Below are 17845 nucleotides of genomic sequence, written 5' to 3'. Positions count from 1 at the left end.
CCCCCACAGTTAGTTCAGGAGATCACCACGGTGTGTCCCACATGACATGAGAAACCAGTAAGCTTCGGTTCTGGCTTCCTCATGAGGACACTGCTCCACGGCTCTGAGGAAGGTGCCTATCCCTACAGCCCTGCTCCAGGAAGCCCTCTGGGGGGACTCTGCTCTGACCAAAACCCCATCCAGAGGCTTCAGGGGCCTGTGCTGTGGGACCGGTGAGGTCAGGAAGGAGAAGATAGTCTTCTTCATTTTCCACCTGGCTCTTGAAGCAACTGATGTGCAAACCACTTGAAAACAGACTTATCTTTCGCCTACTTCCTAATCTCAGGAAAAACTCGCCCTTGGAGTCAGGATGGGAAATAACCCAATCTTGTCCACTCTTCCCTCTGCCTCAAGCAGTGTGCTCTTTGCTATCCAGGTATTAGCTCATCCTCCCAAGAAGCCTGTGAGCTGGATGTATTTAATATTAATTCATAGATGAAGAGACCAACACCAAGACATATGCCTCCCCCTCCTCTTTCTACTTCCTTTCAATAACTACTTGAGGTCTTGCCAGCCTCAGATGTTCATTTTGCATTAGATGAGCCCCGGATGTCCCCAAATGGTAGCATTTACTATTATTACTCTTCCACTCACATTCAAGTTAGGCCAGATTCACACTGACTCAAGAATAATGAATCCGAGTGATACGTAGAGTAGGATTTGAAGTGCAAAAATCAGGGTAGTCGAGACAGAGAGTTAGGGAGTTAGGAACTTAGGTAAAAGGAATCTGTGTTTGTTGTACGTGTGCGTGTGTGACCTGCTTTATCATGCTGGTCTGGAATCAAACCCACAAGATCCCAGGGGTGGGCTTCTGTATTCAAAAACTGAAACATCAAAACCGTAGAAACAGCAGCACCTTGTCTTGCTCCTCTGCCTGCCCCTCTCCCAACCACACCTTGGGCATCTCCTTTCATTTGTGTATCTTTCTATTGTCTCTTTATAAATCGTGGAGGATGGCTGAGCCATTAATAAAGAATGAAATAACAGCTTTCACAGCGACTTTGAGGGAACTGGAGATAACTCTCCTAAGTAACACAGAACAGGAAGCCAAATACCACCTGTTCCCACTTACACATGGGAGCAAGGCCATGGCGTGCATGATCACACAGAGTGACCCAAGAGAGTTTTAAAAAACCAAACATCGTGATAGTAAAAAGAAAATGGAAGAGATGGATCTGAGAGACTTTATAAACAAGACGTCATCTTTCACTGATCTTCTTTTTAAAAATGTCCTACATGGCCCCAGCCACTGCTCTCACACTTCACCACCCCACCAGCATCAATTTTCTTTCTTTAACAAAAAAAGTAAAGTAAAAGAAAGTCGTATCCCAGGTAAAGACCAAGATTTTCCTTTTTCTCTCGCTCCTTTACTCCTTATTTCCTTAACTCATTTTTCAATCTCCAGGTGCAGGTGGAAATAATTGAGGAACCATTTTCTGGTGAATGAGATTTTGATCACAGTGTATAAGAAATCTCCAGGGATTTCTTTCAAACTAAAACCAATTTCATACCCAATAGAAAACTTCAGTTTCATGGAAGAAAAAGCTAACTGGGATCTTTCAAAAAATATCTGAGAAGAAACCAATTCTAAATATACTGGCTCAGTTACTACCAAGAAATATTTTCTTCCTTAAACTAAGAAATACTGAGAGAATTGCTCTATTGATAATGCTTTGTGTCATTTATTCAGGACAGGTGAAAGATACTCAGTTTATCCATTCTTTATTTTGCCAGTGATAATTTTTCATCAGTGATAATTTAGCAAAAGACTAAATTCAGTGTTACATCTCTTTGCAAGTCTTCCAAATAACAAAGAAAGAATGAAGATGGCATTAACAAGAAAAAAAAAATCCCCGTTAACTTCAGTAATAGTTTACAGGTGTTATTACCAATCCATTTTCTAATAATTTGGATCAAAATGTTCCAAATTCCTTCAGCTTGAGTGCTTTGGGTTTTATGAACTTCCCAAATTAGAAGTCGATTTACTATTGACAGCTGAAAGACAAGGGGAATGAGATCAGCAAGAGATTAACACACACAGGAAGGGATGATTTGCATCATTCCATTTTTCTTCTTGTATATTTATTTCTTCTTAGCAGCCTGAAGTGATCCATAGATTAGGAAGTTGATAAAATATCGAGAGCTTTCCTGGTTACTGTCACTTACATACTTTCCTTTCCTGAGTACCCTTTCTCTCTTAGCCAGAATTCTCTGCAGGGAGAGGAGGGGGAACCCCTAAAATGTCCAGGCACTGTATTACTAGCTCACGTACATTAGCTGCATGTATAAAAGTTTTGGATAAATGTAACTTTCTTACATTGAGATAATGGATTAAAAATTAATATTTTATTCGTGACTTTTCAAAGTGATATTTCTTTCAAAATGTTAACTAAACAGTACTGGTGATTATTTAGTTATTAAAAGTGAAAATGTATATATTAATGCTTGTGGATCTATTTCCCATGTTTCTTCAAATTTAGTGCATTCTTCCTTTACATGCTAATTAGGAACCTTAACTTGATGCCTCTGCCTAAAACCAGAGAGCAGGTGGGAAACCTCATTTGCATCTGTTTCCCTCCTCCCTCCAAATTTTGCCTTGGCAACAAGGAAATACCTAACAACCATCTGAGCGTTAATTCCCTTGTGATCTCTCATGCTACTATATCAAGCCTTCCTGCATTTGGCTCAAATTAACCCAAACGCAAGAGAGCAGGACCAGGAGTGTGGCGTTTTTACATTCAGAGTAGTTGCCAGCCACCAGAGATGATTAATAAAAGCTGCTTGATATGAATTCAAGAACTTGGTTAAGTGAATCCTATTCTTCTTACTTTGTCTTCTTATACAAAACATGCCACTATAAGGTTCATATATTTTTTAATTAAGAAAACAAGATATGACCAATTTACGCCATATTTATTAAATATGGATTCCTTCCTTCCTATAAAAATGTAAAAGTGCAGTTCTCCAGAATGAAAGAGATAAACATGGGTAGATGCAAATCAATTCTGTATTGGTTTCTTATTACCACATTAAAAAGAAAATCTGAGGCAGTAAGTTATGACTTAATTTTGATTTTGAATGCATATTGCTACCTGATGTACATAAAATAACCATCACAGAATGAAATGGATACATCCAACAGCTGGCTGCATTTAAATGATTTTAAAATAAGTGCTCATAAAAAGTCATTTTTTGGTGTTTTGCTGCTTAGGAACAAAACAAATCACAAGTATGTTTTTATTTGATCTTTCTCTGACAGGACTGGGAATTCCCACATTTCATGGGCGATGTGGATGTAAATCTCCCCGGGTTGCACACTCCTCACATGCAGTTCAAGATCCCTGTCTTCCAGAAGATCTTCAAAGAAGAATATCATATCCATATAACAGGTATGTTACGACTCTGAACATAATTCGATTGTCTTCATATATTAGGGTAATGCTAGCCATTGTAAAAAATAAAAAAGCAAACAAGAAAATTTGAGAGGCATATGTACACTTGTATTTCTCATTACCTTAACAGCACAGGGTGGTTCCAGGTTGGTTGGGAACTCTGTACCAACGTTTTGGGACCAAAGCCAAGGCTACTGGTAGCTTTGACAATTTCAGTGTAACTTCCAGCAGGCAAATGAGAATAAAAGGAATGGAGACAATGATTAAGAAGGTTTACCTGTTTCATAACCTCCATGACCTGGAAAAGAAATATGTCACCTTTCCTCATATTCTACTGGTGATAACGAGTAGGTAGCCTAACTAATTAGATAGCGTCAAGGAAGGCAGGGAAACGTAGTCCCCAGTCAGGCAGCCACTTGAGATATTAGTATTCTGGAATAGGATTATCAAAGGAGATAATCAGGTGGCTCTCTGGTGTGGACAGTTACTCCTCCATTCTGTCTACCTCTCTACTCTGATCTTGTTCATTGGGTGGCTTTCTTTTTCACAACACACAGCTCAGTATATATTTTCAACATTAATCCTCTTTCTGCATCTGTTCTTCATTTGTAGCTGAGATCAAAACAGTGGTATGGTAGAGCTGCAGTCAGAACATGCGCCTTTAGGGAGGCAGGCCTCTTCTCATTTGATGTCCTCACACCTTCCTCTGTGGCAGAGCTCAGGTTTGTCTCAAGTGGTTCTCTTGTAGATCCCCAGATTATTTTGCTTTCAGATAGTTCCTTTGGAAATGACAAAAATATGATTTATTATAAAAGTCTTTCATGACATCTCAGTCATTTTCATCTAAAAAAAAGGCTTCCGGGAGTTAGGTTTTATTCCTTTTTCTTTTTATAACAAGAAGCAGACAACCGAGTGATCACAGATGAAGGATGGCATTAGTTCCAAAGCTGTGCAGGCTCAGGTAATGAATGTGCGTCTGTTTTAAGGACAATGGCCTAGGATCCCCACACCTGCTATAATAAAAACTGCTGAAGAAATCTGTGCTTACGCTACCGTCTGTGCCGCCAAATAAAAATAGCCTGAACACAGAAAACATTAACATCTGAGGACAGTGAAAAAGCTTTCCTTCCCAGCAAGGAGGCTGTTCTGTGCTTTGGGCATGAGGCGACCTTCCTAAATTGGAGAATGAGCTCATGAATAGGGAAGATGCGGCAGGGCTCTTCCCCTATTCAAAATGAATGAGGCCCATGTGTTAAATTCACCCGGCAAATCAATCAATTTGAGTTCAGGTCACATAGTGTGGTTTCCGAGTCCCCACCTAATCTCAGCAGCGCGCTACCCTCTTGGACTTCTGAAGCAGCTCTCACACACATGCCCCCGCCCTGTCCCTCTGGGTGGGCCTTCGCTCTGACCATCTGTTCCTGCTCCCAGCTCTTGTCCCAGGCCATCATTGCACTAATATTGTCTTTGCCTACCAGAGTGTCTGTAAAAAATGCACTTTTTAAATGTAGAACATCAGATTTTTAAAAAGAGAAAGGATTAGAGAACCTGTTGGTTAGGAAAAAAAAAAATGAGCTGTTAAAAAATGTAATTTAGGGCTGCTCTGGATGGCCTTGTCAGAGACACCATCATTTACAGACGGCACAGATTCAGGGTTTGTGGTGCCCAAAGCTTATGCAACTTGGAAGTCTCTATTTAAGAAGAAAAATGTAAAATTACATCAAAAAATGATTGTCAGTGCCTTGGAAGGGAGCCCTGTGCACAGGGTCCTTAAGCTTCAGTGTTGTTGACATTGAGGTAAAGCCTCCTGTGCATTTCAAGAGAAGGAGGCACCTGACTTCCATCTGAACGGAAATCATTCTCCCAACAAATACTATTTTCCAAATATGTAAAAGGAAGAAAGACTAGTCAAGCTTTGGTAACGGCGACTGCACATTAATAATAAGGTTTGCCAAAAGGTGGGATAGATTGTAATTAAGACTTTGATGCGGTATTTGCTGAACTGTGCTGACTGCCAATTCATCAGGAAACTTTATAAAGATACAGAGTGTTGGGCCCCATCGCTAATGGTTCTGACCCAGGAGACCTGGGCAAGGACCAAGCAAAGGGACTTTGGAAGAGCTCCCCTGGGTGCTGTTGGTAATTGGATACAGATCCTTTCCGATTGAGAAGTCACAAATCAGGTCAGAATGTGTCCCTGCAATGAGAATGTTGGGAACCTGCACCTACTGAATCCTTTGAAGATGCTAGAGTTTAAAATTCAAAGTAAAATAGGGCAGGTGAGGGTTTGGGGGTGCAGGGCTCCACCATCAACACATTAAATCCCATTTTGTCCAGGTGCGTCCACAGATCCATGGTAAGAGTTGCTGGGAAATGCCTGCAGGTTGGGAGGCTGAAGACGTCTGGATGTTTCCCCTCCTTCGTGTTCGGCTTCTTTCACTCTCTCTGTTCTGTTAATTGGCTGAAGAGGTTGCTGAGGCCACTGCAAAGTAGCAGCTGATCTCCTGTGAAGGGCTTTATACACTTTATTTGTCAGCCAGGTGTTTCTGGGGAAACCGTAGTAAAAATTCCAAAATACTGTGCTTCATATGGCACTTTAATCTTCTCAGCAGTTAGCAGCCTACAAACTTTCATGAGAACTCAGAACTCTGACTTGCTAATCAGTTCCTTGAAATTCTGCTTCTTTTTTTCTTTTTGCGATGACTTCAACGTTTTCCTTAATATGCAAATGTCATCACTTGGGTTATTAAGCATAAAACCCTCTAGATCCGCCCATGGGTGTAAACATTAGTGTGTATTAGAATCACCTGGAGAGCTTATTAAACTGGCATCTCCATCAGCCACACACTCAGAATCTGAGGCTGAGGTAGGGGGCAGGGCAAGTGATAACCTCTGTGGACAGCCAGAGGATCACTCTTTGAAAAACACTGCTGCTGAGAAATAGTTTCTATAGTCCGAATTCCTCTCCTCTCAACTTTAATTTACTCTCCTATGCAACTGGTAAAATCAAAAGCCACGGGGCAGAAGGCAAGGTCAGAAGGAAGGAGTCCCCCAGTGAGAAAGGTGATGGCAGAGTCCTTCAAAAACTGTAAGCCTCAGCGCTGAGACCCACAGAGGCAGTGCCGCAGGAGTGCACCGGGCCTTCTGTGCCATGAAGGAGGCTGTCCCTGGGGAAAGGTGCGGGTCCAGGTGACCGCGGAGGAAGCTGGAGCCACAAACAGGAGGGACTCTGCAGAACCCCAGCAAAAGAGGGAGCTGCTGTCTGACACTTTGTCAGACAATTGTTTCTGGGGAAACCTAAGTAAAATTTCAAAAATACTGCGTTTCACATTGCCCTCTTTAATGTTCTCAGTAGTTGGTAGCCTACAAATTTCCAGAAGAACCACAGATACTAACTTGTTGATCAGCTCCTGCAAGTTCTGCTGCTTTTTTAATGAAGACAGACAGCCCCCTCTGTTGCTTTCTTTGCCTTGTTTGTCCTTCACTAGAAGAATCTGGACAAGGACAGCTAAGGGTCTCTAGAGCAGAGGGGCTCCACCCTGGCCCCAAACCAAACCAGCATATCACTTTGATCTAAAAAAAAACTCAGTGCAGACAGAAGCAATGGGACATAAAGGCCTGGTGCATAGACTCTAGCTCTGCTGCTTATGGGTGGTGTGGCCCTCATCGAGTTCCTTAATCTCTTAAAGGCTCGGTTTCTCATTTAGGAAATGGTACCAACCCCACAGGGTTGTTATGAGAATTAAATTAATTGATACAAATAAGCCATTTAAAACACTGCCTGCCACGTAGCAAGCATTTGATAAGCTTTTGCTATTTTTCACTGAAAGTTTTTCTGTTCATCGGTCCAGAGTTTGTGCTTCTTCTCACTGGGCAGTCTGAGAGAGCGTCCTCTTGCCATTTATCCACCCTTCCCAGTTCTCTGCTGTTAGCCACTGTCCTGAGCCCTCCAGAAGGAGAAGACAAAGAATGAAAAACTCCCTCTCCCAGTAAAATGCTCTGTGCATAGAGGGTTATCTGACACTGACGAGTTCCCATTGACATTTTAAAAGCATTTAGAATTTGAATATTTTTTAACCCTGATGCCAAGCCAGTTTTATTTATGAGTGTCAGAAATAGCTTGAATTGTTGCATCTGTTTAGCTCATCTGGATCCCCCTTGACAGATGGTTAGCTGCAGTCTGTATGAGCTTTCATTTTATAAGCTGGGCTACAGCTGATAAAAATAAATCAGCTCTGTCCAAGGGTGTTTTAAAAAATATATATATTTTTTCTTAGAATTTTGACTTCAGTAACAAAAGGGATAAATGGTCAGTGATTAAGTCACATCAGTCCTTTTAGTCCAAGTCCATTGTTCCTCTCCTAAAAGTAAATGCTAAAAGCAACTGTGTAATTATCTCCTCTGCCCTCTTTCCTTTTACCTATGAGGTGAGTGAAGAGATGGATTCAAAATTTGATGCATGGAGTCTCTGGAGGCGAGAGAGGAATGGCCTCTCAATTCAGTCTAGGAAGCTCCTCTGAGCCCTATTAATGCCGATCTCGAAGGAGGCTCTGCCATCTGTCATCCCAGCCAGACAAAGGAAGTGCCCCATTGGTGGCCATCATCTGAGTAAATTAGGAGGGGGTTGGGCAAAAGGCCAGAAGGAAGGCCTGTGCAGCCTGGAGAAGAGAAGTCACACTGTTGGCACTGAGATGCCCAGGGGAACCCTTTCGGCAAAAAATGGAGAACGTGGAGTAAACAAGCCCGTGCAGTGTCTGTGTTCTATTTCAGTTCCCTGAGTGCTGCAAGGGCACAGGTGCTTTGTAATAGCAAGGATTTGGGAAAGAATGAATAAAACCCTTCATTTTATTTTCGTAGGTGCGTGATTTCTGGCAAATGAATGCCTGAGATTATTTTTGTGGTTTTTGTTTATTTTAAAAGACCTCTCCTGTGTCAATCAGATCACGAGGAGTGCTGGGTGGGGGCAGAGCCTATGGTCCATCTAGCAGAATATACTGTCTGACTAAATTTGCAAGGGACTTGTTATAGGGAAATAGGATGCGTCCTGTCCATAGGATCATGAATTCATCTAAAGTATACAAAGATCTCTTGCTACTACCTCAGATGTGAATGTTTCCAAGCCTCCCATGAAGTAATTTCCATTTTCAGTGTATTCATATATTTCTAAGCGTTAACTATGTTTACTACTATAGAAGCAGTAATTTTCTTTGTCTAACACTCATCTTCCAGGGCCGCAGTTGCTCTGCCTGTAGCATGTCAGGTTTTGGTGGCCCTGAGCTAGGCTGCTCTACCCACACTGAGGTGTCCTGTCTTCATTTACACATGTAAGAGCATTTTTGTAATAGAACTCACATGCCCTTCAGGAATTGTCTTCACAGCTGGAGGAAATATTTGAAATATATAATTAATCATAATATTTATCTTGCTTTTCCCCATTTTTCAGGTGATCCCCAGTTTTAGCAGGATCCTGGAATTCATCCCAATATTGTGACACGTGCTTGTGACTTGAAACGCTACAACTTCACTTACTGTTTTTCAGGGCGCCTTGTCTCAGAGTTTACAAGTTGGTTAAAAGACATTTTCAGAGTTACCATGTGTTAAAAACTACGCTAGGATCTTGGGAACACAGAAATGAACACGATGCAGTTCCCAATCTTGGGAAGGTCGTAGTCTGACGGTCTCTTGACTCAGGACAGCTGCGTGTCCTCTTCTTTCTATTCTGATGATCACAATGTTTCCACCTGTACGCGTCATAGCAGGTTGTTTCCTGAAGGAATAGTCTCCCACGTAGGAAGCAACAGGAGAGGCAGGAGAGGCATCTTGGGAAGCTGCATTAACTTGCTTTGAAGTCTTAAGAAGGTACTTTGCTAACTTCAATAATTATCACTAATTCATAAATTAGTAAGTCAATATTTTCAAGTTACTAAATGCTCTCCTTGTGACCCACACACTTAATGTGGTTTCTAAAAATCTCTGAATTAGCTAGGGAGGGAGATGAAGGGATGCTGTCTCAGGGAGCTGGGCGGTCACTACTCATGTCAGGTATGAGGACATCAGATGTGACTGAAACGACAGATACAGCCAATTCCAATGAAATTGAAAAAAATTTTTTTTCCAACTTCTTCTGGGCCATGGTTTCAAGCTGAGATGGAGGTAAATGACTTTGTGTCATACGACTGTTACACACCTGCCAAGGCAAGTCAAAGTCTGGCCAAGGAAAGGCACCTACGTGGTACAGAGATACCTGCAGCACAGCTTAGTCACAAGGCTAGCTGGCAACCCTGCTGAGTAAAAGGTTAAAAATAAACTAATTACATATTTGGATCATGAAAGTTTCAGGATATGGTGAAAATATTTGTAGGTATAGTACTTTTTCTAAGTTGAGAAAATAACACTTTCCCCCAAATTGTTGTCATTTGCTTGCTACATTAAGTGAGGGTAATATTTAATGAAGAATCCTTGTAAAATTAGCTGTTTCAGGATTCTATAAACTCTCACAAAGGAAAAAGATAATATTTCCATTATAATATCATTTTTGACAACCAGTAAGATTCATTAAAGGCACAAAAAACAAGAAAGGGTAATCCCCCCAACACCATGCAGTGATTTCTCATTATGGGAGACAGGGAGCTATTTCAACAAGGTATAGATTCTCCCCCGACCTCCTGGCTCATTTACATTATGCTGTGTCTATTGAAACAACAGGGGAAAAGCAAATGCCCTCACATGATGAATGGTGAATGCCAGACCTCTGGTTACTATGGACTGTATATTCCCACCAACACACTTGGCAAAATGACGAAAAAACAAACTCAGATTTGTTTTTTCATGGTAAACAATGTTTCTCAGAATGTGCAGTTTTTTTTAAGAAGCGCTTTTATTTGCTGACTGATAAGATTTCCTGGCCAATCATAAAACCTTAAGATTCAGAAATGTTTATTTCACTGACTCATCAGAGAGACTATTAGGGCTGCGAAGAAATTTTAAGGATTATACAGTTCAACTCCCTCACTTTATAGACAAGAACGCATAGGTTGGATTTCCCTGTCTGACTTGGTCTTCTGCTTTGCCACATCTCACAGGGCAAAAAAAAAAAAAAAGTCTTTAAAGTGGAGAAAACATTACCGAGGTAACAAAACTACTATGTGGGAAAAGGGGAAGATGGATGATAGAGAAAGATGAACATATTTCCCCTGGACAAACAGGTAAATGGACCAGAGGCCATGTCAGGTGGCCAAAACAAATAAAAGTAGAAAGAAGGGCCATTTTTCTGGATTTTTTGGCAGCTCAATGTTTTGGGTGAGTTGGGGAAAGACACTACTAAGCCACAGGAACAAAAAAAAAAAAAGAAAATATGAAATCAACAAGCAGCCTGCCTTACCCCACCTGCCCCCCTCTGCTCTTCCCTGCGCCCCCACAATGGAAATGTTATCTTTTTCCTTTGTGGGAGTTTATAGAATCCTGGGACAGCTCATATTAAAAGGATTCTTCCTTAAATATTACCCTCACATGGGATAAACTGAGGGATGTTTATCCCATGATCTTTAGCCTCAAAATTCATATATATTAATAAAAAACATATGTTCCCAAAGCCAATACTACTACAAGCCATAGACAAACCACCAATTGCTCAGGATTTTACCAGGTTAAATATGCTGATTTATGAAGCGCATTTGCAGGAAGCTAAACATTGGGTCCCCCGGATAACAGTTCCCGTGTTATCTACCTATTGCGATTGGTATTCAGTTATTCCAGCTGTTTTATCCAAATTGGAAAAACTACTCACCTTCAGAACATACCTTTGTTAGAGGCCTTGTCTCTCACCCAAATCCTCCGTTATCTGGATTGAAGAAGTAGAGAAAAGGAATTGGAGAAATAATGCCATACTACATTTTTGGCAAACTTAATATATTTAAGGGAGCTTTCAAATAGAACCTTTCATTTTATCTTCACAAATAATCCTCTGAGGTTGTTGCACTGGTATTATTCTCCATTTCACAGAATAAAAAATTGGATTCTCCACACAGCTATGTAGAAGGATTTGGGGGAGGAGGGCAGGATCATAGATCGGGAAGCCATCTAGTTCACTTTCCTCAATTTGAAAATAAAATACATGTGGTCTAGGGAGGTTCAGTAGGTCACCCAAGGTCGTGTAATGTAAGTTTAGCATTAGGAAGCGGCCACCACCTGCTGATTTCCTGCCTGGAGCTTTCGTCATCCCCTGGTACTCCCCTCACACTAGCAAGGTCATGTTGGAGGGGATGATACCCACTGGCCGAGGAGCGGCAACACAGTTTTAATTTGCTCCTCCTCCACCCTACCTGAATAGGAGACTTCAAGTCATGTGAGGAATAACACAAAATGGTTCCTGGGTGTGGAAGTTTAGTGGTGGAGCTGAGCCAGCAGTCAGGTAGGAAAACACCTTCCAAGCCCAGGAGACAGCCCTCCCCTCCGCAGGCTCCTTTCTCGGCTTAGTCTGTGTCCCTTCACTCCCATCTTACTCTGCGATTTACTGGGTTTCCTTTGTTGACACTCTTTGCGCACATTTTCCCAACCAGAACGACTCTTCTCCAAGCTCCCTTCTCCAAGTTCTACCCCCTCCCATGTGACTCTGTGATGTGACTGTCTCCAGTTTCTGATACCCTGTCACCTTCCAAACAGCCAGCACTTTATGAGGGACTGCTCTATTCAGGAACTTACATTAACAAAAGACCTACAGAGAAGTACTCGTTTCCACAGGGATTGTTGTGAGCGAGGTGTGGCAGGCGTGCAGGCTTCAGGACCACTCCTCCGTCATCCAGGCTGGCTTTGTGAGACGTGTAGTTTATAGCCCGAGAACAAGTGTGCAGCTCCCAGGACAAAGAACCCAACGCCCCCTTTCAGCTTGCTCTCTGCCCTGGGAACTGGGAATGACGGCCTCTTCCCGTCGGCATGGGAATCGCTAAGCTTTTGCCGTTTACCTTTCTCTCACCCCTTTCTGGCCTTTATTTCTCTCTAATATTCTCTTTTCTTTTTCTTTTTCTTCATCCTCTCTTCAACATCATCTCATTTTTTTCTGTGTTTTGTTCTATCAGCAGTATGATAAAAGCATTGACTAGCAAAAAAACACACACAGAATTTTCCAGCTTGTTTTCTGTACTGCTTTTCCTTCAAGGACCACGTAGATTGCTGCTTATACCACACAGTTGCATTAATGTACACAGCTATGATTTAATAAAAAAGAAAAGAAAAGAAAAAGAATGGCTGAAATGGAGAATTTTATGCTATATATGTTTTCTAAAAAATCTTTTCTGTAGAAATTACCTTTGTTTTTATACCATCGTCTCAACATTTATGGTTTGTGTCCCCCACTTGGCACCTCTGACATCGTGGCCTCATTAATTACGACCTGTCTGTCCATGTCTCCTGTCCCGTTTCCCTAACAGGATGATGAGTTCCTTTCTGGAAGCCAGAAACATGTCTTCAGCATCTAACAATATATCCCACAAAGTGTCCAGTGTGGTTGATTCTTAGTATGAACCTGCTTTAGTTTGGAAGGCCTAAGGGGGGCTGGCTCTAGCTCAGCCGTTCCTTCGCTTCTGCGGTGAAACTGGAAGACCTAAGGAGTGATTTGAATTTAACTGTGCCAGATATTTTAAATAAATCATATCTGGAAACAACACTCCAAATGTGCCAAGTTACTTTCTAGTTTATGTATGCAAAAACAAAAATCACTCAGGCAAGAGCTTTGATTAACAATATTATAAAGTCTGTATAGTTGAATGATTTCAGGACAGGCAGAGTTATAATTTCCTTTCATATAGTTTACATAAATTCTTTTCATAGAGAGCAAGCTGCACCTTCTCATGCAAATGAAGAAATTATTGGTTAAGCAAGGCTTTGAGGACGATAATAACTACTGAGACCCTACTATGTACCAGGCACTGTGTGTAGCACCTAATAGTCTTGTGAAATGCTAAGAACTAATAAATGCTATTGTTTTCTGCATGTAAAGAAAGTGGGCTATAGCAAATTTAAACAACTGGCCCAAGATTACACAGCCAGTAAATTTTCGAGCCAGGATTAAAACACTTTAACTTTACATTTAATAGGAGTTAAACATATGTAATGGATAAAATATTTTCCTAACCGCCTCACATTTATATTTTAATGTAGCTATATATTCTGTTAGACTGTGTGTTGCAAAATGCATAATCATATGAAGCTATAACCTGATAATGTTGAACACAGTTATCTTCAAATACAAAAGAAAATCATTTTGAATTCTATATAAAAGCATTATAACTAAGCTTTTAGAACCCATTACATAAGTCACCTCGCTTATTACAACAAACCTATGAGTTGGGTGTAACTATATGTTTATAATATACATGCTACTGTAAAACTGGCAATAAATTATAATAAAAATTATAATGGAAACTAGTATTCCTTGAAAGTTTTTCCATATAATGTCATTTGCATATGAAAAGATATTGCTTGATGATATATCACCAAACAATGTGTTATTTATGTAACTTTTTAACTATTACAAAGAAATCACCGTGGTTACAATCTCTCCAAATCATGTCTTTTCGTCCAGTTCAAGGGCTTTGGTTATATTTATATGTCCGATAAATGCCTTCTGTTCAATGAGGAGATGCACTTATTTTTGAAGTCTTGAAATGAATGCTCAAGGATTATTGATCTGAATCACATCAACTAATGGTTTAATCAACAGGTCACCTACAACAGCAATGTGAATTCAATTGATATACCGCTGTGCTTGCATTGCAAAATGATTTATTTCTTGCCCAGACATAATTATAAAACTGTAAAAGATGTTCAATCATATATTGGACTTTTCTTACAATTTCATTAGACTTAGTTGTTTAATGTTAATTGAAATGTTCTAGAGAATAACCTACATGGAACCCAATTTGAGTATAGTTGTGGTGCATATGAAACAAAGAGGTTTAATCTTGTTAGTATAAATACTGTAAATTACTGGCTTGGGGAACTTGCAATTGTGTTTTCATATGCCTAGAATCCATTTAGTAAATTTCCTTTTCCAATTCACTTAATGGATGCCTAGCACTCTCAAAACCTTAATTGTTAACAGGTCTAAAACATTAACAGTTTATTCTATTATGCCATTATCTTCATTTTATTGTAGAAAACCCTATTGCAATTTTATGGCCCTTTGATTAATGCAGTATTTCTTTTTTGATGCAGGCAAATGGTTTAACTATGGAATTATCTTTCTTGTCTTGATTTTGGATCTTAATATGTGGAAGAACCAAATATTTTATAAACCTCATGAATATGGGCAGTATATTGGCCCAGGACAGAAGATATATACAGTGAAAGACTCAGAAAGTTTAAAGGACTTGAACAGAACCAAGCTTTCCTGGGAATGGAGATCCAATCACACTAACCCTCGGACGAATAAAACGTATGTTGAGGGAGACCTGTTCTTACACAGCAGGTTCATAGGCGCTAGCCTTGACATCAAGTGTCTGGCTTTTGTCCCAAGTCTGATAGCCTTTGTGTGGTTTGGATTCTTCATCTGGTTCTTTGGACGGTTTCTGAAAAATGAGCAAGGCATGGAGAATCAAGACAAAACTTACACCCGCATGCAGAGAAAATCTCCATCAGAACACAGCAAAGACATGGGAATCACTCGAGAGAACACACAGGCCTCGGTGGAAGACCCCCTGAGTGACCCTGCTCTGGTCTGCATCAGGTCGGACTTCAACGAGATCGTCTACAAGTCTTCCCACCTCACCTCGGAAAACCTGAGTTCACACTTGAATGAATCTACGGGCACAACAGAAGCTGAGCAAGACCAGGCGATTTCTAAATGTCCTTCTACGAACTAGATCCACTTCCTTGGAGCGAGCACAAAAAGCAACTCTGAGGGTACTTTCCAGTTAGTCTTTCCTTTTGTAAATGTAAGGTTTACGTAGCGTTAGGTAAAGAGATGCAAACAATGCCACACGGTGCTCAACATGCTTTTTCTAGGACTCATTGTTTTCTATTTGTATTATAATACATGTGCCTACTGTATACTTACCAGTCCCCTAGAGATTGCTTTCCACAGTTGCACAAGCTATTTACTGACTTTACAGCATAGTAGACCAGCTGATTACCATGTATCTGACGTTCAACCATAGTGGTGCCTTGAGACATTAAACTTTTTAACTGTATCAGAAATGAAGTGTGGAACAGTTCTCTCACCTGTTTACCCTGGGTTGAGGTGTTTTTGTTTTGCTTTGTTTTGTTTTGTGTTTGTGGTATACAATTATTTTCATTTACACTTGATGTCTAAGCAGAAACCAGAGCTAAGGTGTGAGTCAGAATTTCCTCATTCTTCATTCAGCAGCAGAGTTGGTGACTTTGACAGCTGGACTTCAGCAAAACATGGTGATTACCTTTTAATATTTATGGCTGTCTGCCAAGCACAAATAAAGATGCAAAATTCAGTGATAGGAGAACTATCACCCAACACAGGTCACTACTCAGGAAATGTGACTTTCTCTAGCTAGTAATTACAATTAGGTGATAATACCTAATTATGTTTTCCTAATTAAGGATAAATTGCTACTTGATTGAAAATCCTGCCCTTCACCTTTGGGAACAAAGGTTAAGAGGCACACTTGGGTGAACTCTCAAATTTACTGGCATTTACACAAAACCCTAGACAACCAAGGAACTGAAGTTTAATCATGTGAGAATCGCACAGCCCCCCAACTACAATATTTGTACATCTTTCTGCAAATATGGCTCTGGACAGTGAAAAGTGAAAAACACACACCAATCCTGAGCAAGGAAACTTCTCTAAAAATCACACAAGAAAAGGCTGTGCATGAAAAAAATCAGTTTAGTGTTTGTGTGTGTGTGTGTGTACTTTTTTTTTTAAAAAAAGAACTAAGTATTGCACATAAATAAATAAGAATTCTACATTAGTAATTATGTACTGTAGTTTTTGTTTAGGGCATTCAATTGCATCTTAGCTTAATAAGAATCCATTTAAATGGAGTTTTTAAAGCTTGATGCCAGGCAAGTTAAGAAAAATAGAACACCACCAACTTGATTTTAATTTTGTTCCATAAATTATGGTTATGTTTCTTGAGGGAGTTGAGGGGGATCACTTTTAAGGCAAAATGATTTTCCTGTCACATACTGACATAGCTGCATTTTGTCTTTATGATTTTTTAAGTCTCTCTTGTTTTGATCTATCTGCTTTTAAGCTTGCAGCGTAGCATGCATGATAGGACTATGCATTTATCTGTCACTTGAGAGCCAGCTTTAATAAACATCTTCTACAATTGTTTACTAAGCAGTTGGAACCATGCCCCTGCTGTTTCTTCTACCTTTAATAGCTTTGCTAGTAGAATCATAAACATCTTTGATACAAAAAACACAGAGATCAGGCTCACTGTCGTGACCATTGACCATACTATCCAGGGAAACTCACCCTGTCCTCCCTTCGCAATAGTGGTCATTGCTAAATTTTCAAACCCTAGGACAGATGGCTTTTAGCTCTGGGACAAGTAAATAATGCCACCTGGCACCATATTTTTTATTGATTCTGAAAGTCATTATCTTATAGAACAAAAAAACGCTGATCTAGAAAGTACACATTTATTATCGGTTTGAATTCCTTATAAAAACATTATTTGAAAATTTTCATGTGGTATTAAGGGGAAAATATTTTAATGAGAGAATTGAACTAACAGAAGTAAGGAAAAAAAAATAGCAAACCCAGGGCAACACACATATGTGTTTTTAGGGATTAGCTAGAGAAACTGACTGTTAACTACTAGGTATTTAGTTTCTATAAACTGAGTACCAAATTGAATCCCCACCTTGCAGGGATGAATGACATCTTAATGGTCAAATAAGATTTCAGCCTTTTAAGGCTTCTACTATTCAATTTTAAATACTGATATCGACTTTTTTAATCAATACATGGATACTGTTTCTTCTTTTGCTACCCCCTGAGGATATTGCATTTATACCAAGTAGAGATAGTGAAATAAAATAAAACCAAAGTGAAAATCAAAACCATTCATGTTTAGTCTTGGATCCTCGCCCAAGGAGCTCTACAGAGCTTTCTGAATACCAAACCTGTTGGAGTACTAACAGAAAATCATAAACTATAACAAACTCAGAAATCGAAGAGTTAGAAAAAAGATTAAAAAATCACTAAACACATATTCTAAAGAAGGCTTAACAAATGTGATGTCTTAATTATAGTGATGTTTAAGGACTATAAATAATTATATTTCTACTGTTCAGTAATTACAGTATTTTATTCCATGCAGTGCAGAATTTGTGCCAATTTTAGTATCCTACATTTACAGAGTACTTCATTAGCAGTTTAAATAGAAAATTAAATAAACACTATGAGTTTATGGCTGATAATATACACT

The 17845-nt window shown here is 39.8% G+C and overlaps 1 protein-coding gene across 5 annotated transcripts in view; it reads left to right on the top strand.

The window, feature by feature from the left end:
* The window catches only part of TMEM117 (transmembrane protein 117), a 492082-nt gene extending 475834 nt beyond the window's left edge, over positions 1 to 16248 (top strand). For all 5 annotated transcript variants that reach the window (XM_053557171.1, XM_053557168.1, XM_053557172.1 and 2 more), the window contains 2 exons: positions 3299 to 3428; positions 14643 to 16248. In XM_053557171.1, coding sequence (XP_053413146.1) covers positions 3299 to 3428; positions 14643 to 15289 — 777 coding nt within the window. In that variant the 3' untranslated portion in view covers positions 15290 to 16248. The remainder of the gene's footprint in view (positions 1 to 3298; positions 3429 to 14642) is intronic.
* The last annotated feature ends 1597 nt before the right edge of the window (positions 16249 to 17845 follow it).

Source organism: Nycticebus coucang, chromosome 12, assembly GCF_027406575.1.
Source record: "Nycticebus coucang isolate mNycCou1 chromosome 12, mNycCou1.pri, whole genome shotgun sequence".
NCBI classification, from domain to species: domain Eukaryota; kingdom Metazoa; phylum Chordata; class Mammalia; order Primates; family Lorisidae; genus Nycticebus; species Nycticebus coucang.
Note: the sequence above shows the minus strand (reverse complement) of the source record. Positions and strands in the feature narration are given on the sequence as shown.